The sequence below is a fragment of the Falco naumanni genome, chromosome 2 (assembly GCF_017639655.2).
Source record: "Falco naumanni isolate bFalNau1 chromosome 2, bFalNau1.pat, whole genome shotgun sequence".
Lineage (NCBI taxonomy): Eukaryota > Metazoa > Chordata > Aves > Falconiformes > Falconidae > Falco > Falco naumanni.
Genome location: NC_054055.1, coordinates 33,606,557 through 33,634,129, shown reverse-complemented (window position 1 = coordinate 33,634,129; position 27,573 = coordinate 33,606,557). Strand labels below are relative to the sequence as shown.

At 42.7% G+C, this 27,573-nt stretch overlaps 1 protein-coding gene across 7 annotated transcripts in view; it reads right to left on the bottom strand.

Annotated features, from left to right (window-relative positions):
• Positions 1-2,657: 2,657 nt before the first annotated feature.
• TSC22D1 (TSC22 domain family member 1) overlaps positions 2,658-27,573 on the bottom strand; it is a 96,173-nt gene continuing 71,257 nt past the window's right edge. For 2 of the 7 annotated variants that reach the window (XM_040583952.1, XM_040583951.1), the window contains 2 exons: positions 5,210-5,261; positions 2,658-4,080 (listed from right to left, as the gene is read on the bottom strand). In XM_040583952.1, coding sequence (XP_040439886.1) covers positions 3,823-4,080; positions 5,210-5,261 — 310 coding nt within the window. In that variant the 3' untranslated portion in view covers positions 2,658-3,822. The other 5 variants (XM_040583955.1, XM_040583953.1, XM_040583957.1 and 2 more) reach the window with 5 other exon arrangements.

Here is a 27,573-nt window from a genome sequence, read left to right as displayed (position 1 = left end):
CATGGATTTATTCCATGAGAATTAGGGAGAGGGATCTCTTAAGGCACTGCATTTACTCCACTGCTGCTGGGAGGTTTTGTCTGGGTGATCTCCAGATCAATGTTATTGAAGCATATTTCTCTTCCCCAAGTATTTACAGAGCCCCCAGAATCTGGACAATCTGGACTTGCCTTAGAATTATTTGTCAAAAATGATTGGTTTAACCAAAAAAAAAAAAAAAAAGCCACAAGAGGTAAAAAATAGCAACTTGCTCTCTACGATAATTGGCTTAGATGAGTTTATCATATTGCTGTTAAAAATAAAGCAAGTGTGCAGCTAATTGTCAACAAGTTAAATGACAAACAGCTTGAATATAGCCTGAAGAGTTACTGAGTTGGAGATAGGCAGAGAATAAAGAGCCTGGCAAATAAAAGACAGATTACGTTATTCTCACTGTGGATGTAAACCTGAGCAACTCAGAGCTCATACAAAGAAAAATTCTGGTGGAAAAAGGTTACGCTCTTAACTATTGATAAGCTTTGATTTAAAGTGCTCTGAAAAATTATTTGTTCTAGAATAAAAATAAAAATCAAAACAATTAATTCCAGAAGCATTACAACACCATCGACTGAAACACTTTTTATTTGGGTCTCAAGTGCAATTTTAGTTGATTTGAATCTGTTTCACAGAGAGGCTGCAGTTTTGATAGCGCTATTGCTAAAATCAATTCAGCAGCAAAACACTGCTCTGCCTAACTTTAGCGATTAATAAACAGCTACAAAAAAAAGCTCTATAGGTACTGAAGTTTTAAAACTGAGAGTAAATTATCGTATTTGTCAGCATTGAAGCACAAGGTACTAAAATTGTTGATTACCTAACCAAACTTTCAGACTTCCAAATACTGTATTAAAGAACAGTTAAAAAAAATATCTTGGATTTAGGATATGCTCAGGCTCTTCGTGAAAGAAATAAAAGCAGAGGTTAATTTCTTTCTTAAACAAAAAAAAAGTAATTCCTTGCAAATTTTGGTAAGTGAAGTGGGTGAAAAAGCGGCTCTGCATGTTGAGATTGACTTTTTTATATACTCAATGTTACAGCCTGGAAGTGCTAAAGAGACATTCAGAATAGAAAGGCAACTGGAGACAATTAAGCCATTTAAAAAGCACCAAAATTAGCATTCCTTTTGTCAGATCCAAATAATTCCAGTGCTGTTCTGCCACAAAGGCTATCATCAATTTCTAATTTTAGCTTAATCCATGAAAAAAAGCATCTCGCATTTCTCTCTGGCGTTTCCTCATTAAGAACATTCTCAAATTATAGACTGAAATCTCAAGAACACAAACTACGAATTAAAGTTCACACTCCCACAGAGACACACTCACGCATGCACTTTGATATACTAGTCCCAATAAAGGTAATGCAACTACTCATGCCGTGATACAACTAAGCAACGCCTGAACTGCCGTATGATGAGTACCCAAAAGCAAGAATTTAGCTATAAATCACACAAAAAGATGATCTGTTCTGCCTCTGAAGCCTCAGCCTTCTTGCTCCCTCTGCTACACCCGATTACTCTCAATAACATGAGATTCCACGAGAATGGTATCTCCTGATTTTCATTATATGGAATACGCAGTCATATAAGACCCTATTAAAAAAAAAAACAAACAACACACACCTCTGCAATTAACCCTTATGTTTTAAGCCAAATTAATTCTTTGTATTCAAATTTTAGGACAATGCTTTCAAGGTCAAAGAACTGTCCTACCACTCAACGCACTGACCATTCTCCCTCATTAACCGGGAATACTCTTTTAAGTATACAAGATTCACATGCTCAGCACTAGCTAACACGATCCACTGCAAAACTGCAAATTCCTTTGCTCCCCCGGTTATAGCCTATCAATCACGCTGTATCTAGTCATTCACCTAGAAATCGGTAGGTTTAGATTCAGTTGTATTTTAATCATCATAACTAAAGACGAACAAAATACTTCTTTCAAACCAAAGGGAAAGTTTTTATCTTCACACAGAATTGGAAATTCTTCTCAACAATTTTAGAAGGCAGAATTAATACTGCAAGCCAAGTTCAGACAATTTTAACTCACAAAAGTATCAAATAATCAAGATAAAAAGCTGTGGGAGTGAAAGTGAGAAATTCTTGGATGCCGAGGTTTCAGCCTGGCAGTTTGAGAGGAGGGCAGGTCGCTCACGTTTGCACTGCCGGGGAAGCCGTAATGCTTGCTGCCTCAGTCACCCTGAATTCAGGGTATCGGAGCTCCTGCCAGCACGGGGTGACCCACGCTCAGGCACGGGTGCAGTGTGCTGCCACGGAACAACCGTTGCACGAGATTTATACGTTCATAGCTGATCATACAAGCAGATGCCTGACTCCTGCTTATCTGCTACTCCACATACAGAAGGCACTCAACAGTCCTGCCTGCACACGATCAGAGCAAAACAAGGAGCTTTGCTTAGTCAGGCCCCCTATTCCCACCTCCTTCGTTTGGCTTCATGTTCACTGTGTTTCTAAGAACACTGTGGAAAGCAGGAGATGCATTTTTAGCTGAAACTACACCTCTGAAGCCTGGACCTTCTCCTGACCTCTCTGCTTATGTAAAACTGCATTGCAACATGTTGACAGTGACTGCAGTTAACATTAGTACAGTATACAGTGATTTATCAACATTGTATGCTTTATTGAAAGTTGACAAGTGCAACAGTTAAATACATTGACGTGTTACAACTGTTTAGAGAACATGCACAAAAACATATGCATACTACTATACAGATCATATGCAAAAAAATCCATACTGGGAAATCCAATTTTTTTTTTTTTTTTAAATTCTTTGCTAGCAGGGTTTGATAATTTTTGGAGTGGTTTTTCCTGTCTTGAACCAAACTACAATGAACAAAGATTTACTTCAAGATAATCAGCAGCCAGGGAACTTCAGAAGTTACACAAACAGCATAAATCTGCCAAATTCTGAACAGTTGCGTAGGTGCATTCTTATTTATGTAGCATAAAAAAAACAACTTTCCAAACTTCTTCAGATCAGCCAATGAAACAACTAAACTTCAATCTGTACAACCTAAATAGTTACAGTTTTCTATTTTACAAAGTAATTACACTAAATACACAAATATACAGTAGGCAAATAACCTTCATTGTAATTATCCTATGACCCAACTGTACGTCACCTACCTGCTTTCTATATATAATACAGCTTTATGCACCTGTCCACTGCTTCAAAAAACGGTGCAAGTATTTGCACTTAAGGTTTCAGGTGACAATTAAATGTTAAAACACTGAATTTACCTTTCTCCCTCTCCCTCTTCGATCCTATGCACCAGTCCTCACTTTGGAACCTCAGTGCACTATGGGGGATTGAACCATCACTTTTTACTCCAGTCTGTTTCCTCATATTTCCAAGCTCGAAAAGCACTTGTATCAGTTATGTCACTGGATGAGCAGAAGGTTTAAAAACAAACAAACAAAAAAATTCAGGCATGCAGCTTCGTTTCTCAGCCATTTGCAGAAGCTGCTCAAGTCCCCAGTGTACTTGTGCTAATTCTCTGGAAGAAGTTTATTTTATTCAGTCAACCTAAGAACAAAGACTCCTTCAAGCCAAAGGGGGGAGGGAGGGAAGAGAGAGAGACAGATGAGTGCATAACACGGGGAGGGAGAGAAGCCTCTCCTGATGTGTACAGGGCATGGAGTCCTCAGTCTGAGTTGCAATGTGCACTGAAATGGATGAAGGGTGGCTGTGGCGGATTCCCGCTAGTCCTTCTTGCTCTGGGCAGTCCAGAGGCCAGCAATCATGATGGCAACGACATCCTGAACTATGCTGAAGGCCCTGACCCCTGTGATGCCGGCTGAGCAGGCTGCTGTGTTGTCCCTTGTGACTGGGAAGAGGAAGGCGGGGAACCAGTCTGCAGCTGTGCTTGGAACTGGGCAAGCTGCTCCGGGCTGGCCAGTGTTTTTAGCAGAGTGTTTTCTTGCTCCAGCTGGGAGTTCTTCTCTATCAGCTCTTTGATTTGCTCTTTGAGGACCTCCACTTCCTCCCTTACCGCGTACATCAAGTGACTCTTTACCAGATCCTGAAAGGCAGCAGAGAGCTGGAGCGTTAGGAGAGCAGCCCCGCAGGCGACCCGCGCTGGCGGGGGCCGGCGCCGCCCGGCTCTGCCGGGGCGCGGTGCGGCAGGTCCCCCCCGCGAGGGACACGGCCCCGGCCCGCGGCGGAGGGCGCCGGGCCGGCCCCAGCGAGCCCCACCGAGCCCCACCGGAACCGGGGGCCGGTCACAAGCCGCCGCACACGTGCGGGCCCGGGGAGGGCGGTGGGCTCCGCCCCCGGCGCGCGGCAAGGCCCCGCCCCGCGCCCGGCCCCGCCCCCCGCGCACCGGCTGCAGCCAGTTCTCAGCGCAGGTTGCCGCATTTCCCTCCCTCCCGCCGGCCGTGCGCGGCCGTGGATGACGTCAGAGCGCGCCCCGGCCAATGAGCGTCCGAGTTATTTATAGCCGGGAGTTAAAGGCTCGGAGTTTGCCTAGCAACAGTCGGCAGAGGCTCCCGTGAGAACGGCTCCAGGCACCGCTCCAGTAACAAAGGGCGGCCGGGCCCCAGGCGCAGCGCGGCGGGACCGCGCCGGGGGCAGGGCGGGGACCGGGCCGGCGGCCGCGGCGGCCCCGAGGGGGACCCGCCGGCTCCGGGCAGCGCGACGCCCGTGCCGGCCGCCGGGAGAAGGGCGCAGCGGCGGAGGATGCCCGGCTGCAGTCCGCGGGGGATGCGCTCGTTTGGCAGAAGCGGGATGCGCTAGGAGTTTAAAAAAAAAAAAAAAGCGAAAAGCACCCCAAAACACCCCCGCTTTGGGGGGTGGGCGTGTGTGTGTAACACCCTACACACACACAAATGCCGCTGTCTGCCCCAGCAGCGCCCCTCCCCCGCCGCACGGAGCTGGGATCAATCGGTTGGGGAGGCAGGAGCCAAAAACGATGCCGTCATTCCCTCTCCGGCATCGATAGAGAGAAGTGCGCATTCCTCCCCGCAGGAAGCCTTTGATCGATAAAACAACAACCACCAGAAAAAAAGCCCCCAGAACCGGAGCCGTGCCTCCCCCTCCCTCTCCCCGGCCCCGCTACCAAAACGCGTCCGCGCACGGGTAAACCAGCCGCATCCCCATATTGTTTACCGCTTCAAACATCACCACGGTTTTATGCCCCAATCGGTACGTACCATCGCTTGCTCGATTTTGTTGTCGATAGCTACCACGCTTGCACCAGAGGAGCTGCAAAAGAGAGAAAGAAAGAGAGAGAAAAAAAATATTACATTAGCGGCGGCTGAATTATTTAAGAGACAAGAGACGCGGGCATTGGTAGCCAGTTGGCTGAGAAAGTCATCCTCACGCTGCCCTGCCGCCGCCGCCTCACCGGGATGCTCCACTGCAGTAAAGCAACCTGTGAAGCCGCCCCGAGCCCCCCGCCCGCAGCCGGATCAAATATCCCGACATTTTGCCCCCCAGCAGACCACAAAGACCGAGCTTAACTGCAGGCTGCGGCAGCCGCGCTCCGCGCCGGGGAGGGCAGCCCCTCCGGGGCGGGGAGACGAGGCGAGGCGGGCGCCCGGTGCCGCCGCTGCGGCTCCCCCGGACAAAGGAGTCAGCCCGGCGTTCACCTGCCCCGCCGCCGCCGCGCCGGCAGAGCCCCTCGGACACAACACTTATTTACCTACTGTCGAGCCTCAGGGACGAGTTGTCGGTGCCCAGCAAGGACGATAAGAAGGAAATTGAGAAATGTCTTAGTTGATAAACTCCTAGATCCATTGCCACTGGTCTACAACATTGGGCATTCATGCAATCACGGCCAGAAAGGCTCCCCGCAGAAATCTGGTCTCCCTCTTGCCGGACGTGTGCGTGTACGCGGGCGGCGGGGCAGCTCCGCCGGGCGGCGGGGCGGCGGCGGGACCCTGCGGGGCGCGGGGCTGCGCTCGGCCAGCTCCGAGGTCAGCGCTCCGCCGCGCCGCACAAAACCTGGCCATCCCGGCCCCCCCATAATTTATGCGGCGCCGCCGCCGCCCATTGGCTGCGCCGCCGCTCGGGCTCCGCCCCCCGCTTCATCGCATCTCATTAAGCGCGCTCGCCCCGCCCGCCCCCCCCCCCCCCCCCCGGGCCGGCAGCGCCCTGGCCGCCCCGCAGCGCCCACGCGGGACGACCCCGCACGCGTGGGGGGGGGGGGCGGCTCTGCCCCCTCCTCCCCCCTCCCCCCCCGGCGAAACCCCGGCACACGGGGTGCCGACGCACGGCTCACCGTGGATTTCCACCAGCAATCGCTGACGGCGAATGAAAACAATAATAATAATTATTATTAATAATAATAGTAGTAACAGCAGCCGCAGCCGAAGGAGCTGGGGAGCGGCGGGGGAGCCCAGCGCGCTGCCAGCCGCCGCCGGCGGGAGCGCGGCCCGCGCCGCCCAGGGGCCGCCCGTCGCCGCGCCGACAGCGCCACCTATCGGCGCAGGGCAGGGCCGGCCGGGCCCCGCCGCACCGGGGCAGCCCCGCCGGCAGAGACGGTGCCGGCTCCCGCGGCGGGATCCACCGCCCCTACACACATCTCAGCCCCGGAGAATGAAACCCGTTACCGGACAGCTTCGCCTGTGCGGGATGCACACGCACTGACAAATGCACCTGCAGATAAAACTTGTTTCAGACTCCTACAGATCTGCTAAAGCAGCAGCGATCTCTCTTCATCCTTTACACAGGCCTTATTAGTCCCTAAAACCATTTATGAAAAAATATTCAGCCATCCGATCATCCACAAAAAGCACACACTGCCAAACCTTCGGACTTCTAGCAACCCAGCTAATACTCTTGTACAATAACAGGGAAAATGCGTATTTGCTGATTTTTATATTGTCATCCAGCACTTAAGGTCTTAAAAGTTGCAGCATGTGCACTAATAATGCAGGAAAAAATTATCCCACATAACTGTGGTGTATTTATCAAGAAATGTTATGCTTTCATGTGTCATCAAACACAGCCACTACAGTCACAGCCAGTCCAAGTGATCCTGTCTACCAGTAGAGTTTAGGAGGAGACCCAAGGCTGAGCTTGACCACCACAAAACACCTCCACAAGAAAGGGCCAGCCTCTAAAACCACTATCTGCTAGACCTGCACTTTCATAAGGCATTACGTTACTTTAATGCACAAAAATAAAGTCAAAAACCTCTTCAATTCTCTACAGCAAACCTCTCCAAGAACTGGAAGTCACATATATGTCACAGGTGTTGCTCCCAGAGAAGCAGGAAAGCCAGGAGGCACAGAATAATCATCTTAAAGCTAAATTTAGCATTTGCGTATCTGCATCATCCTTCTTAGTTTATTTACGTTGTCCTAGTCTACTATTCTTTCATTCAGTAATGCCAGCAGAGTAGTACAAACTAATCCTGTTCACAAGAGAGGTGACATTTAAGAATAAGTGCTCATCATAGCTGCTATCCTAGTACCACACAGGATGTACATAGGATGTACATCCCGCAAGGGCACAGCTCTCATCTCGCCATCTTCAGATATCAGGGGAAGCTCCACAGGATACCACCTAACAGGCTGAAAATTAAAGGAAGGTTTTTTTGAAAAAAATCCTTTGCTATTACATTTGCAAGTCAATACAGGCAAGTAAATTAGAACCACCACATGAAAACATACGTGTCAGGCTCCAGCTTCCCATCTCCTGATGGACAAACACCAGTAACCATACAATGTGAACAGACTTCAACTAACCGCTTTCTTTGCAAAGGTGACATACTACACACAATGGTACTCAATCATATTCAGTGACCCAAGTGAGCCATTTAATAAACAGCTCCAAAAGCACATCATCTGTACCGGAATCTGTATCAACTTCTCTCCTAGACTTGATCTAAATTAGTATTTTATGAAGAGCTGGGGTTTGAAAATCAAGTAAATGTCTCAAATGACTCCTCCTCACAGTAGGGGACTTAGGACTTTAAAATTAACAGAATTGCAGCTGGACACAAGCTCAGGGGCAATCTCTGTTCCCTAAAGGTCTCAACCTGAATGGGGCAGAGTAGATATAAAACCAGAGAAATTGTATCTCTGCTAATTAGGTCCTTATAAAATAACTCCCTGGAAGATAGCAAACTCACATGCCCACACAGACGTACCCTTGAAATGCCTGCTTTTGTTGCAGGTCAGGCAGCAGACGTTTGTATGTGTTTTCATTAGTACATGTAAAAATAAAGTCATGGATGCATTCCAAGATGATCGTCAGTGCTGCCATAACAACTGGTGATTATAAAACACCATCATCCCACTTATGACAGAAAAACATGATTTTCAGACTAAATTAACAATAAGTAACATTGCCCTCTAATCTATACTAATGTATCTTCGTGAAGAAGAGATACAGGTATGATCCTAAATCCAATTCCCACTAAACTCTCTAGCCATCTTCCATTAACTTCAGTGGGCTTTTAGCAAATTCATTTATTTTTAGATGCCTACAAGCAGAGCTATGATTCAACTGAAAGCTGTCAGCTGCGTAAGTAGGACTGCATATTAATATGCATGTTCTGCTTTGCCCACCCTATTAAAAAGCAAAACATAAACGTCCCTTTATGGCTGAGAAAGCTCTAAGCTCTCAAATCATCTAGGAAATAAAAAAAGCAGGACATGTACTTTCATGTACTACTTCATCCCCAAAAAGGCAGGGGGGGAAGAACACTAATCTGTGATGTTCTCACCTCAACACCACATCATCTGCCTGACAAGAACATGGACAGAACTCTGTATTTAAAGTTGGGGGTTTGCTATTGCTTTTTAAAATGTATGATATAAAACAATCTACACAAGCTGTAAGGAAAATAATCCTCCAAGCTCCCTTTCCCCCCCCCCTTGCTTGCTCATCAATTTGTCTCCCCTCCTGGCCCCTCTACCATAACATTCAACATGCACTTTACTCAGCTTATGTTGTTTTTATTCACTCACCTTCTCTCACAGCACTAGAAGGGAGTCAAGATGACTACTATGTTACTCAAAATCTTCTCTCTTTTAATATCTCATTAACAGATACTACATGGTATTAGACTCCTGTGAAAGCTTACAATTTTACATTCCTGGGAGCAGAGGTGAGAAGGGCTGCAGAATTCCTTATTTCTGTAAAGCCACCCCGCGTCTGCACTGGGCTGGACCAATTCATGCCCGCTGTTAGCCCTGGACACGGAATGAGGGTCATTTATTTAGAGTCCCATCACACGGCAGATCACACACTTTAGTCTGCCTGGTGTTCACAAACTGCTTAAATTAATAGAAAAAGGGTTGAGATGGGTTACTGAGAAACAAGCAGGGCAGAATACAATATACTGCTAAACAAGGAGCTCACCAGCATCTCTGATGCTCAAGTAAATCAACTGCTTAAGTTGAAACATATACGCTAGTGAAAGACTTCTTAGCATGCTTCACCTTTTGTAGTGTTTCAGTTCTTAAACACTGTTTCTCCCACTAAATAAATTTCCTCATCTCAATATAATCACGCTAAGCACTTGAAAAAAGAGCTTTTCATCTTAAGCACATAATGAAGTAAGCTGCAGCACAGAACCATTTTGTCTCTACGCAAGTTTGGTTTGGCATATTTCTGTGTGCATGTTAAATTCTTTCACTTAAATTACCTTTCAGGTATCTTTGTCAATGTATGCCCTCTTTAAATGCCAACATTAAAAGCCCTAGATAAGCATCTCCTGAACTTAAAATAAATCTCATCTTTTGACCATGTTGCAAAGAGACCACACCAAAAACTGTACTAGAAAACAGCAATTTCTGTCGCAGCACACTTTCAACTTACGCTATAGACAGGCTCAGATCCTGTGCACTTCAGCTACAGTTTTCAACCACAAAATTAAAGCACTGAAAGGTTAATTTTTTTTTTTTTAACAATTACTAAAGAAAAGAGTACAGTAATTAGATTCTACATGACATCTGACTTTACATTTCACTTGGCATCTAAAAATGGTCAATAAATGGCAAAGTACTATTCTGCCTTAAAATTAATAAATTCAAAACTATTTGTGTACTGACAGCAATCCCCCCAGTATCAAACTTAGCAAAACTGCTCCAAGCTAATAACCTGAAGAGGAAACTCTGGCTGCAGTTGGCTTCAAGGACTTAAAGAATTATTTATTTCAATACACCATGACTTACTTTCTTCCTCTCAGTAAAGGTACACAATAGGCTGGAGAAGCTTCCCAGTGATTTCCGCTCCCCCCCCCCCCCCCCCCCCCCCCCCCCCCCCCCCCCCCGTAAGTTATAATTATTTTTTTAACAGACTAAGGACAAAACCAAACCAACCAACCAAAAAAATATCACATTCAGATAGTCTAAAAGATCACAGAATCTAGCCAACATCTTTTTCCAGCCCAAAAACTTGTAGCTAGGATCTTGATTTAAAGAAAACTTGGAGAGGTTGAGAACTTACTGCTCAGCTCCAAAGGCTAACACATATTTTATTTCTAGTTTGAATTCTGCAGATTTCCATTTACATATTTCTGCTAAATTGAAGAACCTCTTGCTGCCAGATACTACTTTAAATGTATCTTTTCCTCCCCCATAGTAAAGTTATTTGCAACTCTAATTTGGTTTGCTAGGAATTGGGTTTTAGTCCCATGAAAAACAGATAAAAGGGAAAGCTATGCAAGATGCTAGTGAAATGAACTGCTATATTTGTAAATAAGTTGGGTTTTTTGCAGATGTGCAAGCATAACTAAATAAATAGTCAGCAGAAAGAATACATACACCCTGCTGGGGTTCTGGAAATAACCTGACAGTACTTCTAATTGCAATGCACACACTGAAATATCACGCTGTGTGCTCTGCACAGGAGACACAAAGCTGCATTTAAAAGCAAGAAGGTAACCATGTAAGATCAAAAGACAAACAAGGAGAGGTTCTCACTGGCCCCTCTGAGGATATCCTCTTTCTCTTTTACAGGCAACTAATTGCTAAGTCAACCCCAGTTGTTTTTAATGAGAATTATAATGATTCTACCAATTGTAATGCTAACAAAATAAAACATAAGGTCTGTACCAAGTACACGTATATAGAAAAACACAGAGATAATCCACCCATCAGAGAGAGCTCTGCAAAGAAATGGGAACCATCTTAAAGCAATTTTGATGCTTGGGGAGAGACATGCGGCATACCCTTCCCTGTGATCATCCACAGATGACCATCTAGCAATGCAGCTGGGATGAAGGACTGTTCTGTGCACATCCATTGAGTTTCAAGATCTCCTCACACAGTCAAGTGAGATCTATCATAACTCAAAACCTGAAATTGCATCCAGATGTTACACCGCCTAAACTCAGAGAATTACATATTTGCAGTAACATCTAGTTTGGGAATCACAGGCTTCCCTAATTTCATATCCAAGCTTAAAATGAGTAAGTGTAAAATATTTAACTTCATTGAAAGTGAAAGTCCTTGTCAGTATTACATAAACTTTCCTTGGCCAAGGACTGGAAGTGGGAAAAGATCCACCAGCTGTGTTAGCACCCCTGAAAGTTTTAAGTGAGACATCTGAGCCAGGAATTTCTTTTCTTTCCTCCAGAAAGCTACACACAACATCACTCTGCAGGCTGACACTGTCCCCAAGATGGAAGGGGAGAAAAACCCCCATCCATTTACTGCCATAAAGCAGCCTATGTAGAACAGTGGTAAAATGTTACAACCCAAGTTTCACTACCCAAAGCATGGAACTGTAACTCATTTTTCCTTTATGTGAAATTTGGTTTAAGTAATTTTAGATTTAACTTATTCCCTGTTCTTATGCATAGCTTTCATGTGCAGTGATTTTCTCAAAACCAAACAGAACACCTAGAAGGAAAACCTACTTATACTAGCATTTAATCCCACTTGTTCTAGCTGTACAACAGATTTTTCAACTGTGTACTCCAAAATTAAAAGAGGGAAAGAAACAGTGTCACTGGACCATTTCAAGTTACACCTAACATAACAAAAGAAACATAGCAAATATAGGAAGTGGTTTGGCACAGTGACACCACAAGCATTTGGAAAGCTGAAGTTCTCTATATTAACTAGTATCTCTGACCCAGGGGGCCAACAGCCCAGGAGGGACTCAGACAGTGGCTGACACCCACCCCACTCTACCTTGATAGCACACAGTTGGATTTAGTCATCAAATTAAGTAACAGCTAATTTAACCTGTAACTGAGCAGGGTAATCTTTTATCATTTTTTAAACTCTTAATATCTTCTGTTTCCTTAAGGCTGTGGAAAAGTCACTCCAAGTAACATGAAATGGGAATACATCTCACTGACTGGTGCTAACCATGGAAGGGGGACAGAGGACCTTAAGTCCCTCCATTTCCCTTGTCCCCAGTCTCCAGTCCCCATAAAGCCTACACCTATTATGTCAATCTCTTCCTTCCTCTTTCCCACCTCCTCCACTTTTTCCAATTGTTCTCCTTGAAACTACATTGAAAATCTTGGATCAGCTAATAATTTACTCATGCTTATTAAGAAATTACTTATATGGCATAACAGTTGGCCTACACTTCTCACTGAATATCATTTTCCCTTTAATGGCTACTTTTCAATTCAATGCTTGAAATTAAGCCTGTGTTTCCCACAGAAGTATATCACACTAGAAACAAATTCAGAGTTGCTAGGAACAAAGCCAAAACCCACACAATTAACCAGTGTTGTCCTATGGTCTTCAGGAAGTCTGGAATGAAGTTCCCTATTCCAGCTTCTACAGAAATGATTAAAAACAGCCAATGATGATCAAAGGAGAAAAGTACAGGCATACAGACAAAAAATGTAAGGTAAGATCACAGTGCAGGAAACTGAGTGCCCGGGATGTGGAATACAATCTGCTGTGAATGAGGATGAAGGTCTGTCATTGCTCAGCTTTTGACATGGCAGATCACTCGTTACCACCCCATTATGCAGAACCTTTTTTAAGGACATTCTGTTAAATAATAATAATAAATACCCAACACTGCAACTCTTGTAACTATATGTTACATATATAGTAGAATATGTTATATTATAGTAGAATAAAGACAATAAGGTCAGAGTTCAACAACAATTTTCATCCTTGGCAAATATATGAAGATGACAGACCTCTATCCAATTGTCCATTTACACTCCTACAGTTTCAATCTCTTCACAATCACTGGCAAATGGCTTCAAAAGGTATTAGCAATATCAATTAACAAGTAGGTGAATGACTCCCCTGGCTCTAATGTATGTGTAATACCATATTTCCTAATTTCTTAAGTGGTCAAAACTTTCTACTTCAGATGTACCTCAACCCACAGTTTATCAACATCTGGTGACTACTTAGAAAATTTAGAGAAAAGTCAAGAGCTGTTGTTCCATCCAAGCAGAAGTGCACTTTGACAAACAGGCTGCATTCACTCTGATGTATTTAAAGGTATTTTTATAACTGAATGGAAACTTGCAGTTATAGAATGTACCTCCAACCATTCAGGAAGCATAGGGGAAACTTGCAGAAACCAGTAAGAATGTGACCTGATTTACTACACCTATTGCACACGGCAGTGTATCCCAAAGTCTTGCTCCTCTTTATCAACCTTTAAGTCAGCCATCTGCTGGACGATTTCCTGCCCAGGCTGTGCTTTCCCCACCCTGTGGAAACAAGGATATGAGAGAAGCTCCTGCTTTGACTCGGTACAGCATTAAGAAACAGGTACAGCTAGACCCTGGAGTGGGAAAGTACTCCCAAGCTTCTTAATCCAGGCAGAGCTTCAGTGACTTAAGAGACACAAATCCTGCTGACTCACGACCGCAGAAATCTCAACAGTATCTCCACATAAAAAAAACATTTACCTTCTCCCCACTGAAGGAAGGAATTTTAAAGCAATACTGACCTGAAATAGAAAGGCAAGAAACCTGGGAAAATACAATAAGCCTATGAAATGAGGTGTGCTTAAAAATGACTTCAAAATTACCTTAAGACAGATAAATATATTTCAAATCTGACCCAACTGTGCCTTATGGCTTTAGAGATGTATTACCCGCTTTAGTGCAACGTTTCGTTCCTGTAATTCTGCCACACTGCAAACCAAAGAGACCAGTCAGAACACAATGTGCCAGCTCAGCATATTTTGAACACGTCCCTGGAACACCTTCCAGGCCAGAGACTGAAAATGGCTGGCATAGGTCCCACCATCTACAGAAGGCCCGTATATCCTGAAGTCCTGGTTCTCCTTCAGTTGGGATTCAGCCTTCCTCAGTACCCTACTGCTCCTCTAAAAGAACCCCAGCCAGTACAAAGCCCTCATTTTCCGCAGGACTTCATCTTCTAGCAAGTACCTTGAGACTGTCAGATCCATGGTGGCCACACAGAACAGACACCGCTGACATTTAGCCACCCTTGAGGCAGACATTTTGCAAACAGCAGAAGATAATCTTAATCTTTTAATACACAACTTGCAAAGGAAAGCTTACAGCATGTTATTTCATACCTATTCAATATCTAGGTAATAGTCTTTATGCAGAGTTGGCTAAATTTGTGAGTGGCATACTGTTTATGAAGCAGTCCTGTCCACTCCCTAAGAGTTCTGATGCCTGTTTTCTGGTGGATAGCCACATAAAATAAGTTTCATTAGCTGTTCCAAGAGTCTTTTGTACAAAACAAGTTCTGAGCTCATGTATATACTAACCGAACGCTTCTTGAAAACAATTACTTCATCCTCCAGAAAACCACTGTTAATAAGATAACACCTTGAACCTTTGTGGCTTAGAAAAAAAAACAAACAACCTCAAAACAAAACCCCCACAAAAACCCCAACCAGCGCCAGCATCAGAAGCCTGAGATGAGTAACCCACTCAGTAACACATGGGAATCCAAAACAGCTCCCGGGTACATTTCCTCATTCTCGTGCAGGGTGTTAGCCCAGATGCCCAGTGGCCACTTCTACAGCATCAACAGTGGTGAGCTGCCACACTGCTGTCAAGGTATAAGGAAGGAGAGAAAACCCCTGCTGCAGGACAGGATTTAAAGCCCCTTTTCCAGCTCCACCACTGCTGCAGTGCCCCACCAAGCACAGAGCACAAGTCAGCTCTTCCAAAAAGCCACCCCAGGCAGCCTCCCGTCCAGGAAGGCATTGCCTGCTCCCGCACAAGGTACAGAACAGGGGAATTCCTCTCTGACTCTCCCCAGCTACTGCTAATTGCTAGAGGCCCTGGGCAGGTAGACAGTAACATCGATCAGCAGTTCAACCCCGAGCAATCATGACAGCTATAAACAAAAATACTTGCAAGTGAATGTTTGAGTCACAGGGTAACAACGGTGCCACTGAGATAGGCTCCTGCCTTAAATTAGTTTGGCCAAACCTGTTTTTCAGCCCCATTTCTGAAGAATTCGGCATTTTAAAAAATGCTGTTGATAAACTGAAACAGTTAGAAAACAACCATTGAACTGATTCAGAGATTGGGGTTGGGGGAATTCACTTACACTGACAGACTGAAAGATGTCAAGGTACTTGAAAGGATCCTTGAAATCCTTGAAAGGACTGAGAATGATGAGTGAAAAAGTTACCTTTAAATAGTGAAAATGCTAGGTTTCAGGAGCTGTCAGATTTTTGTTTTCTTTTTTCATATTAGAATGTATCTATTTAGTATTTGCCTAATGATGAATTAAAGCCTGCCTTTGAAAAATAGTAAGAAGGACCAGCTCAAATACAGCTGGTTTTCTATACCTTGATATCAGATCAGGTAGAGGCTGGATGCCCTTCACATCCTTGTTTAATGCTTTAAACCAGCTAAAGTTACTGAAGTTCAGATAGGAATGACCTAAATATAACAGCACAAGACACAAGTTTTTGTCCCTTTAACCAATACAGCCCACCTTAACCATTCCAAGAGTTAGCAGGTGCACCCAGCACTCCTTCCTTCCAGCTGACGCCATAACCAGAGCCTGAAGCATCTTCTGACTTGGGTGGGTTCCCCCAGGCCCCAGGCTCACATGACCTGCATTTCCAACCAAGTTTCAAAAAGAAATACAGAACATGCCACGACACCATTTGTTCAGTACAAATACAGAAAAATGCCGATACACACCAGGCCTCAAGCAGACACAGCCACCAACTGCCTGCAGTACAAGAGAAGCAGGAGCTCCTGCACACCTACATAATCGCAGTTTCCAGCTGCTTAGTGCTACACAGCTCCCCAGTAGCACACAGACATTAGGGATCACTCTTCCAAAGCACCCTGGCAGAGCTCCAGAGCCTGAACTCTAGATCTTGGATGTCATTCTTGCACACAAACTTTAAATGAAAAAGTATAAAGTATTTAATTTTATTAAGAGTAAAAGCCCTTCTCAGTACCCTGCAAACTGCCCTTGACCAAGGACCGCAAGTGGGAAAAGATCCACCAACTGTATCAGCATCCTGAAAGTTTTAAATGAGATGCCTGACCTGGGAATCACTCCTCTTCCCTCCAGAAAGTTGCACACAACTGCACTCCCTCTCAAAAAAGAGATTCTACATCAAACCTGAAGAAAGCCAAATGCTTCTTTTGATTTGGCCCACACATTCAGTAGGGTCAGTTTTGGAAAGCAAATACAACCATATGCAACAATAGCCAAGGACAGCTGCGCAAGAGGTTGAAGTTTCTCCTTCATTTGCAATTTATGGTGACGTGACAATCAGCCAGCCTTAACTCACAGAAAAACAAGTAGAGCAAAACCAGCGTCTCTGTAAACGAAACTAGAGGGAACAAAAGCAAGCGAGAAGTAAACAGGAAGTAGCTTGCTGAATAAGAATACAGGAGAAGTCATCCACATTTTCTACATAACTAACAGATGTAGATTTTGGTTTACAACTAGAGGTGCTACGCTGGGCTGCTATATGTATCAGTAAAAATCAGTTATAGCAAAACCTCTTAATAATGCAGAAAGGTTAAAGAAAAAGCATGTCTACTCCATCACACTTTTTTTCATCATACATTTTGTGGAACAGATTGTTTCCTACCACAAACCAATCTTCTCAATACAACCTTTCTTGCTCGGTAATATATGAGAACACAGGTCATTGCTGTACACACACGCCACTCAAGCACAACATACCTTTTGTTGTTATATTTCGATTTCTATATAAAATCGTAAAGTATTTCCATTACACTGGTTCCTTAGGCATACAGGTGATTTTAGTGTAGTTTTTAACATTCATTTCAAAATTCAAGCATGTTTTTAGAAACTGTTGATTGCTGAAGAACTTAGTTTTTTAAAAAAGTTTTCAATGTATAAATTTATATTCTTTAAAGAGGCACCATTCACAGAGGAAAGCTATTCTCCGTGGGCAGTACCGCAAACATAACTTGACAAAGGTAACAAGTGAATATGTATAATTAGTATTTATCAAAATTTATATGATATGAGCAAGGTTTCTAGATTTTAAGGCTGTGGTGTAACAAAAGCACCAGTTCAGAGATCAGAAGTTACGAAGAACACATTCTGTGCTCTCTCCCACAGAAGGGTATTTGCCTTCTGTACACAGAACAACAGCTCTTTAACAGGAAGAATGAGGGCATTTTCATTCCCCCAACTATCAGATATTTTTAACTCAGCAAAATAATTCTTCCCATTCACCAAGTTACTTGGTATTTCTTTTAAACACTAGAAAGGAACCAGATCAAAACCATCCACCTCATTTTTATACTGTTTAGATGGAAAGGGAGGTTAACAAATGTAATGCAGAAGACCATGTTTTATTTCAATGTCTCTCCAAACATTTAACAAGACTGATTAACTAAGCTGTTCTTTAAACACATGACAAGACAGAAAATATATTATGTATGAAAAATATTTACATAAATATGAATGTGCTTGATAATAAATTTCAAATCATGTCAAAATTGTCATTATTTGGTTTAGTACTGCATCACTTAAGATTTGGAATAACTGTAATAACTTTTTTGAAAAGAGGAAAAGTACTGTAATGGCAAACAGTTTACTAAAATATCTAAAACAATCTATATTATAAAGAGATTTCAAGACATGCAGATTTTCGGTGAATAAGTAAAACAATAAGTAAACAAAAACTATGTCTGCATGACACAGTACATTCAACCAATCGGATACTCCTAGCTTTAAATAGTTTGAAATAGTTTCAACTTGTGCCAAGCACCTTGGTTTAGGAGAAGCATTTTTAAGTACTTGCTCAAACAAATTCGTTTAAGAAACCATTTTTTTAAAAAAAGGAAGACCGGTAAATCAAGCATCTAAAAATTAAAAATTTTATAAATACCTCTTTAGATGCTGTTCCAGGTCCAAGAATAACACTTTCATGGTTATTTGGTCAAAGCCTTGTTTCTGAAGAAGTGTCACTTTCATTGATGTATCTATTTAGTACCCACTGATTAGTTTCCCCCAGATGGAAGGTTGGAAGAAATACCTCTCAGTCCTTGGCAGCCGTAAGATTAGCATTAGCATTCCACTATTAACCACAGGTCCTGAACTCTGCAGCACTTTCAAGAATCACAAAGCCTCACCCGTTAAAGATTATCCACTCGCTTCCATTCAAAGTTTGAGGAGTTTAATTGTGGTTGGTCATGATTAACAAAAACAAGAAGGGCGAACAGTGATGACACTACAGATTCTGAGATCACATGGTGTGCTGTTACATAAAGCATCAAGAGAGATTAAAATCTTCATGATGAGGTTTTCAAACCTCAAACAGATGCATCTTCATTCAGCAGCGCCAAATTTGCCAACTCTCAAGCTGATTCAGTCTGCTCTCACTTTTTCTGAAGCATGTTAATCACTACAGGTAGCCAATTCTGCTTAGAGAAAAGGCAGATGAGTTGCATTGTTTCTCAAATCAAAGTTCTAGTGCTTAATGACAACTGTAATTAGACACAGAATCAACAGTACCCAATCTGTCAAAACACATTTTACACGGGGAAATCGTATCCCCAACTACTATTATAAGAAGAACTGGTGACGGCAGTTACAGACATGCATCTGGTTAGTCTCTTCTGCAGACCAGATAAAGATCAACTCATCATGTATCAAGCCAAAATTCAATCAAATACTGTGTATTCTTCCCCATAGAAACACCAATCGCCATAAGGAATTTTTGGTGCATTGTAATACATCTACCATCTAACTATAAGCGTACTTGCATAGGGGTCATTATCCAACACTGCTTCGATGTAAACATACTCTTCTCTATCACTGTGAAAGCTTTTCAGTGAGAATAAAAATTGACTTGCCCACAGCACATTGTAGAGAAGTGAACGAGATTCACTTCCCTAGTCTACACAGGAGCTGGAGAGCCAGAGATACCCCCTCACCGTGGGAACAGCCAGATACTTGCAGCATGCGTGCAGGAGCTCCCACCACACAAGATAGCATGGGCATTGATGTTACACTCTTCTATCAGACTGAGACCACAAAAATGCAGACAAAACCAGAAATCAAACCTAGCAAATGTTACGTGGGCTTACTGCTAACTGCTAAAGCATGTCAGTTCCTCAGGCAGATTTGCCTTGTAAGACTATACAGGAAAGAAACCAAATAGAAGGGCCAAACGAGTTGGCTCAGAGCACAGCCATCTACTATGTAGCTGCACCTCTGTTGTACCTTGCCAAGGCACTGAAGACGTGACTGATGGCAAGAGAAGCAAAGCAGGTATTACACGATAAAAAAAAACAAAAACCAGCCTGGCCTGGGTGAGGGAGGGGTAGAGCCAATGCTTCTTAGTAGAACCAAGTCTACCCATCACACAAAGGGAATATTTTGGTTAAGAAGTAGAAAGGAAGCAAACAAAAAGAAATAACAATAATTGTTTTTTTTTCTTCCTGGCAGTGAGGGCTGAGGTGGGATTAGTTCTCCATTTCCAAAGTCAAAAGGGAGTTCAGTTAATTTAAAATAGGCATCAGAGCTACTAACTGTGAAGCAGGGCAGAATATTTCCAAATGGGTCTTCCCAGAGCCTGGTACACCTGACTTACAAGGACAAAGCATCACGTTCCTTTTAAAGCACACCAGGGAGATTGAAACAGACAAGTTACACTCTACAATAAATGTTTCTCTCATTACCTCAAGTCCATCTTAACACAGCATGGAAATGGGTAACAGTCATGGCTCATTTGAGCATTCTCTTCTCACTCCCACCAAAAAAATCATGGAGGTGGGACCACTCAGATGGTGGAGCAGTTGTACTCCAGGATCTTGGTTCTCAGAGAAGAAGCACAGAGGTATAACAGCCCTGAGAGAGATGCGTGCTCTGAAAGCAGAGCTACTCTTGAAGGCTTCAAGTGGAGACTAACATGGTACAGCCAAATATAAAATGAGAGGGGGTGGGGAAGGGAAATTATTTGTAGAAGGAAGGAGACTTTCAACAGGCTTTCAAGGAACAATAAGGTAGCAGCAAAGGGATCATCCATTACAGCAATTAATGACTATTAAGATGAGAAATTTTAACCCAGTATTATTTAATAGTTTCATTATTCTAGATGAAATATTACTTGTAATGAGGAATCTTGCTTATTTTAAAGAGCCAAAGCATCAAGCTGACTACAGAAATGCTCAAAACCAATTTCAAAAAGCTGAACCAAGACAGAAATTACAATTTGAGTGGCATCTTTACATATCCTTTCGTAGTCAGAGATTTAGTACACCAGTAATCTCTAAAGAATCCTGGTTACATTATCTTACGTATCACATATCCTACAACCACATATCCTACAATCTCCCTTGGCTGTTCTATAAACTACACGGCTGACCTGTGGCAGTCAGGCTCAGCTGAGTCTGTATCCCACAGAACTGCACCAACAGAGCTGACTGCTTTGGATTTTAAGCTGCCCTTCTCTTAATCCTCTTTAACATCCTTGCCATCTCTGTTGCCTGTATTCCCCTCTGTAGGGCTGCACAGCTGACATCAGCTAGGAAGACAATCTTTCTCCGTAACTGTTGTGCATACAAGCACATGCACTGGTCACAAGTGTTTTCCAGTATGCCCGAAACAATGAAAACACATTGGAATATGTTGGAGCGGGAAAGGGAAGAAAGCAGTGCCATTAACCTTTCCCATGGACAGTCTTTACTTTCTCCTTTCCTATTCCAAGACACCCTCCGAACAGAAGCTCCATCATGCTAGGGGCTGTGTTAAGCCAGTTAGAAACAAGGTCCAGTAAAAGCTGTGCACATCTGACCAATACATCACTCAGCTTCCAATGCTGATGTGTCTCAAATCTGGGTTTCCTTTATAGCCAGAAGGATCATTAAATGTTAGATGACGGGGGGGGGGGGGGGGGGGGGGGGGCATAGAGGGGAATATATGTCTAGAGACACAAATGTAAGCACTGAATTACTGACATAACTAACTGTACTATCAACTCATGCCCACAAACAAATCAAAAGATACTGTAAAAAGTTATCCTTCCAGCATCCCCATGAGCTTATGCTAAAGCCCTTGTAGTTTGCCCTGCTTATTAAAAGAAGTCTTGTCAGAGTCCGTTTTAAAGTGAAAGACAAATATATATGCATGTATGATGCAGGACTACTGGATATATTCAGCTGCTTCATTCTGCAGAGAAGCAAGCGCACTGCTGAGCCCAAGAAGAGAAGCCATAGGTAGCTCCACCTCTGGAACACTAATCACCCTCCCTCATGCTTCAGCCCCAATTACGGTGATGACTTTACAGTAAGGCAACACTCACAGGCTTAATTTGATGCTAATTCTCCAGTTATGCCAAGTAAAATGGTTTCTACACCACTATCTAAAAGCACCTAATTCCAGTTCATCACCTTTTTATGTGGGGGTTTTGTGCCCCAGAGGAGTCCTACCAGTTTCATTTATCACAGCCATGTGAAACAGCAAAGGATTTGCTTTGTCAGTTACCAGAAACCAAATTAAATGTTAAAACATAACTGCTCCAGAGGCAGGTATCCCAATAACCGATTTTCCTCGTAAACATTCCCATAAATTTGACAATTCTGGTTACAGTGCATTCAAGTAATTAAAAGTATTGCTCAGTTATGTGCAGGTCAACAACTTACAGGTAATAGAAACCACAAAGAAATTGTACGTCAACTGGATTAACTACATGATCGAACATTTTTACTGCCTTGAAAAATAGCCTCTAGCTGCAACCGAAAAAAGCTTGAAGTACAAGGATCTTCTTTCTTCTCCTGTCACATTCAAGAATTCAGCACCAAGCTATGCTTTCCTTCCTTTGTCCTGAACCATTCTGGCTCTTATATAAAGTGACAGATTGTGCACAGATGAATTATCACTGTGGGTACACTAGGATGTCAGATACGGGTAAGTTCCAGCATTTATTGAAACAAAAAACAACAAGATTTCATGCATGATAGCATCAGGGTACCTAGGTTCTCCCCTGGCCATAGCACTTATGCCCAAAGGGGAGGAGGGAGCACATTTCATGATACTTGATTTGCAGTACTCCTCGACAGTCTTGCTTTTAATTAAAAAAAAATACATCAGCGCAAGTTTAGATTTAGCCTGGTAACTGAATGAATCTGGCATTCAGCCAACAGAATTTACTGTTTATGTCAGTCTCAATGAAGTGCAGCACTTGAGCCCGAATTCCTCAGCATGTCACACATCACTGAGTGAGCTGCCATACCTTCATGGAGTAAACATTTAGCAGGTTCATTTCCCACATACTACAGAGGACTTAAATAGACTATAGGACTTAAATAAAACACTGTAGGACTTTAAAAAAAGAGGCAGCTTAAGTAATCCACAATTTACCATAGGAAAAAGCAGAAAATAAAGCACAAACCAACATTTAGACTACAGACATAAAAACCCTGATGGTAACCATGTCAATTTTGATGTGATGCAACAAACTAAGAATTATGATGCGCATGAGTGCTTGATAAAGCAGAAAATATACCAAACATTCAAGCTTTTCTGGAAGCTTTGAAGTTATAAACATGTAATCCTTCCAATATTTAAGGGCTAAAAAACTTACTAAAATAGTGATCCAAGATTCATGTAAGCCAGCACTCAGGATTTCCAAAGTTCGATCTGTGATCATACACCAAGTGTCTAAGACTACTACTATAGGGGGTTCAAAATCAGAAAAAAAAAATATCTATGTGAAGTTGTAATGTGTGTTACAGGAGATGCCCTACATACCATTGACATTGTAACTTAACTTTTTTTTTTTTTTTAATGCTTTGTTCCCCCTCACACCCATTTTAAAAATCAACCTTTATGGAGTACTTTGCCAAAGTGTTTTTCAAGGCTGCTAGTCAGCAACAGCAGCACAGAAAAAACAAATCCGACTTCAGAAGATACTCTTTAGAAGCCATCAGTGAAGCAATACACGCTGGATTATCAAGGGAAATAAAACTGACAATGAGAAATGGTAAAAAGCACAAAAAGCTGCATAAAGACATCTGCACCATAATGAAAACCAAAGCACGGAAGTGAAAGACAAGTGCATGGATGACAAGTTGGGAAATATCTCATTCCCAAATGCTAGCAGCAGAAATCACTGCTGTACCTTTGCTATCCTCGTATTTTGAACAGACGTAATGAAGTACAGTTCGAGAAGATAGCTTTATTTCAGTGCACCATTAAGCACTTCAAAAAAGTGTCTTTAGCTATTAACATCCTAATTGAACATCTAAGGAATATTCTTAGACATCCTACACAGTCATCACCAAGTGATGCGCACTGTAAGGCTTTCACAGTTGCACAAAGGTAAGCAAGACAATTGCACAAAATCAGCCTGTTTTACTGTTGATTTTTATTTTCATCTTGGCACTATGACACACACTGTCAAAAAGCAAATCCTCCCTGTGTGAAAGATCAAGAAACACGTACAGGAAAGATCTTATTGGGTATGAAACACCCGCCTAGCCTCTGACACCACCTCCAGGCAAGGCCAGAGGCAGAGGCCTGGGGGAGAACCCAAAAAGGCAGGGAGATAAATGCAGCTTCCCTACAGTACGCTCCTACCTGTCAGCAACCAGCAGCTTGAGAAGACCCTGCACAAGAAATAACAACTTAAAGTGTTTAATAACGTAAGAGAATTTTCTTTCAAGAACTGGCCCAGTTGCTTTCTTTCAAAGAAAGTACATCACATAGTTCTGAGACTTTGTAAAACTCTGCTTGGTTAATTCCGAGTTAATCACCCAGAAGAGGCAGTTTTCAAACTATCAAATACAACCACCTTGACTGCTAGAGAGATATGAATTCAAATCTCAAGAGCAAACGTTATTTAAGAACACGTCAGGAACACCTGGAAGCCACCACAAGCAAGGAGGAGCAGCTACCGGGAGTCATTCTCCAAGAACCACCTACGAGCAAGTGCTTTATATTCCACTTGTTGCAAATCACTGAACTTCTGTCCTTTAATCACACAGAATAACAGATGTACTCGAAGCATGTTCAGGCTGTGGAACTATGTCAGTATCAGGACAAAGAAACATTTTGAAAAAACTAAGTTATCTTGGGGGAAAGAAGTAATTATAAGCATTGATACTGAATTTGTATTATAAATTAGAAAATTTACTGGTTACTGCTTTTTGATTGTGAACATCAGTAAAATCAGATTAAGGCTACAGGAGACAAGCCTAGTATCTACTACTTTTACTTCCGCAGGTAAGGCATCTCTCTACCCTGGCTATGTTCTATTATCCTGGTCTACAGCGAGTGCTCCTTTCCATCACTGCAGGCACCTGTGAAACCCAAACCAGCAGAATCTCTGATTAACAAGGAGCCTGATTAACATGGACTGACACAGCACAGTAACAGCAGCTCAGCATTTTTTGCTGCAAGGGATTGTCAATTTAGTTTGCATGTTACATCAGCTGAATACAAAATTAATAATGAAGGATTTACAGACATTCATCTAGACTGGAGGGGAAGGAACCCTCCCCCCAACACAGATGTGTACGGTTGTGTTGGCATTTTTTAAACCTATGCATGCACAAGAAAACTTCAGAGAGTACTATTCAGTTGCCAGTCACATAATCCATGAAGTGGAACCTCACAGTTAAGGGTAAATAAGTTTCAACAGACAAATGCAGCATGAAGCAGGACTCACAAGCCTTCTTATTGAGAAAGGCCATCCAAAACCTTCACAGGCCAATTCCAAAACAAATCTGCACCCTGCCCAAACCTCCAAACTGAGGCTCATCACTAGGTGGGGGCTAACAGAAACCAGTTACAGCTCTTCTTGGAGACCAGACACTCCTCAGTAATACAGGAACTTTATGAAACTAAATTACAGCTGGCATTCCTTGGGCATTTGGTGACATTTGTATTGAAGGAGTAACATAAAGATTTACAACAATGTAGTTGTAGCCATTATCAAGACAGGAAGAGTTTTTAACTCTACAGCTCTCTTCCCCCAGACTTCTCCTTTCTTTCAGATTCCAGAGAGCAGTGTGCACTCAGGCAGCAGTTGAGGACCAAAAAGCTTTGGGCTCCATGAGGCTAGCATCTTATTTTTAATGTCAGCCTGTTGTAAAATGGAGGCAAGTAGAATGATGCAGCACTCAAACATCAAACAAGCACAAATCCAGACAGGAGTAACCAACCCCTTTTGGTACTGCGAGTACAGCAATTACAACATGACCTTCGACGCTCTAAATAAAGCAAGCTGCAGAGACCAGAGACTGGGTTTCTCTGCCATGCCCAACATCCTCCCATCGAGGGAGCAGCACTTTGCCATCCTGACTCTCTTCAATTAGGCCAGATGCTCTGAGAGGTGAGATCTTGCTAAAGAGAGATACTCTACTGTTTCAACCAGGATAAAGCCCTCCACAAACCCACTGCTGTCAATGGGAAGGGCACTCCACCAGGTCCAATCATTCAGCTGCTGGACCACCAGGACTAGAGCTATTGCAGCACGACCTCTCATGAGCAGCACAACACAGGTGCCGCGTGTGCAGAAGGAAAAAGGGTGTAACTTGCTGCTGAAACTTGAACTTTAGGACCTGACAAGCATTTTGTGCATAATCTGTTCTCATGCAGGTAACTTTCATGGTGCTGTGCAACCTACCCAAACGTGTATGTTCACAGAAAGCAGCATAAGTGCTTTAGGAGGTTTGATGGGAAACCAGCAGCAACAAAATAACACCGCAGGTAGCAAACTAAATATCTTGCCATGTTGAGCTACTGATAACCCACCTTTTTCTCCCTGTAGTGAATGCTCATCAGTGGCCCACCATGAATGATTACGCCACATTAGTTCAAGTTAACAACACCCCAACATTAAGTATTAGTTCCTTTAACAGGCACTGGAAGACAGCACTAATCCTATACTTGATTATTTTTACTGTGAACATTTAACTCTTACACAGCTCTTACCCTGTATTTATTTTGGTATTCTTCTAGATTGATTGTGTTCAGCAATGTTTTATTTCAGAAAAGACTGACAGTCACAACCTTCAATTTTCTTATCTGGCTATGTGACAACAGCAAGCAATTCTGAAATTAGCTGCTTCTGACAAAGCATTTTCTTCAGAGACTGAATGTATTTTCATTTCTTACCTTATCAGTAAGGAGTACAGAATGTGACAAAGTTGCAAGATGTGCTGAAACGCCTCTCTTCTAAACCAGAGATTGGGACTTCAGTTCCGCAACCAGTAATTATCAGTCATTTTCTTGAAATTAATTGCTCTAATCAGGTAAGTAAAAGCTACTGAAATTACTTGGGAGACCAAAATAGAGGTTTGGAAGATTATTACTGCATCTCACAGAGGAAGAGATATTATTTTTATACATGCTATTATTAACGAGACTGAGAAATGTATTTATCATGAAATTAAATATTTAGTAACAGAATCATAGGAAAACAATCCAAGTACAGATTTGAAAATCAAAACACACGTCACTGAACTAAAAGAGATAAGAAGAGAAGAACAGAAATAAAAAGGCAAGTGAAAGCAGGGAAGGAACAGGGAGAAATAGTGAGAGAGAACAGCAAGCAGAGCAAGGCAATAAAGACCGAAGGGTCAGAAACCGCATGAGGGAGTGAAGAGGATAAAGGAATTATGGGCTAAAAATACCCAAACGAAAGGTAACAGCAGATGTTATTTTTTTGGTACATTTAATACAACATCTGAAAAACAGCATTTCTGGAAATGCCAGATTTTTCTAAAAAAAAAACCCCAAAATCCAAAACAAACTATACAAAGGAAAGGAATAACAAATTAAACCTACAATGAGCAGCTGCAAAAGGCCTGCCACTTCCCTTGGAACAACAGCACTTCGATTCATAACCCAATACCATGACATCACTGTCTTATGACGACAGCTTTTGGAAAAAGAGGAAAAAAGGGAGAAAAAAAATCAGAAGTTTCAGACTCTCAATCTCTCACCTTCACGTATGTGAGCAAAAGCTTCCAGCCTGTAACGACTCCCTTCTTAATTCATGCTTCAAATACAATGTACTAGAGAAATACTTTAACCTAAAGTACCAGAGGTAAAAGTTACGTTAGCCAAGATAGTTACGTGGCTCAGCTTACCCCACTGAAAAGGGTTAAGCTGGCAGTGCTAGAGTAGCTCCTTCCAAAGCAACTCACACAGCCCTGAACTGTGCAGTGTGCATT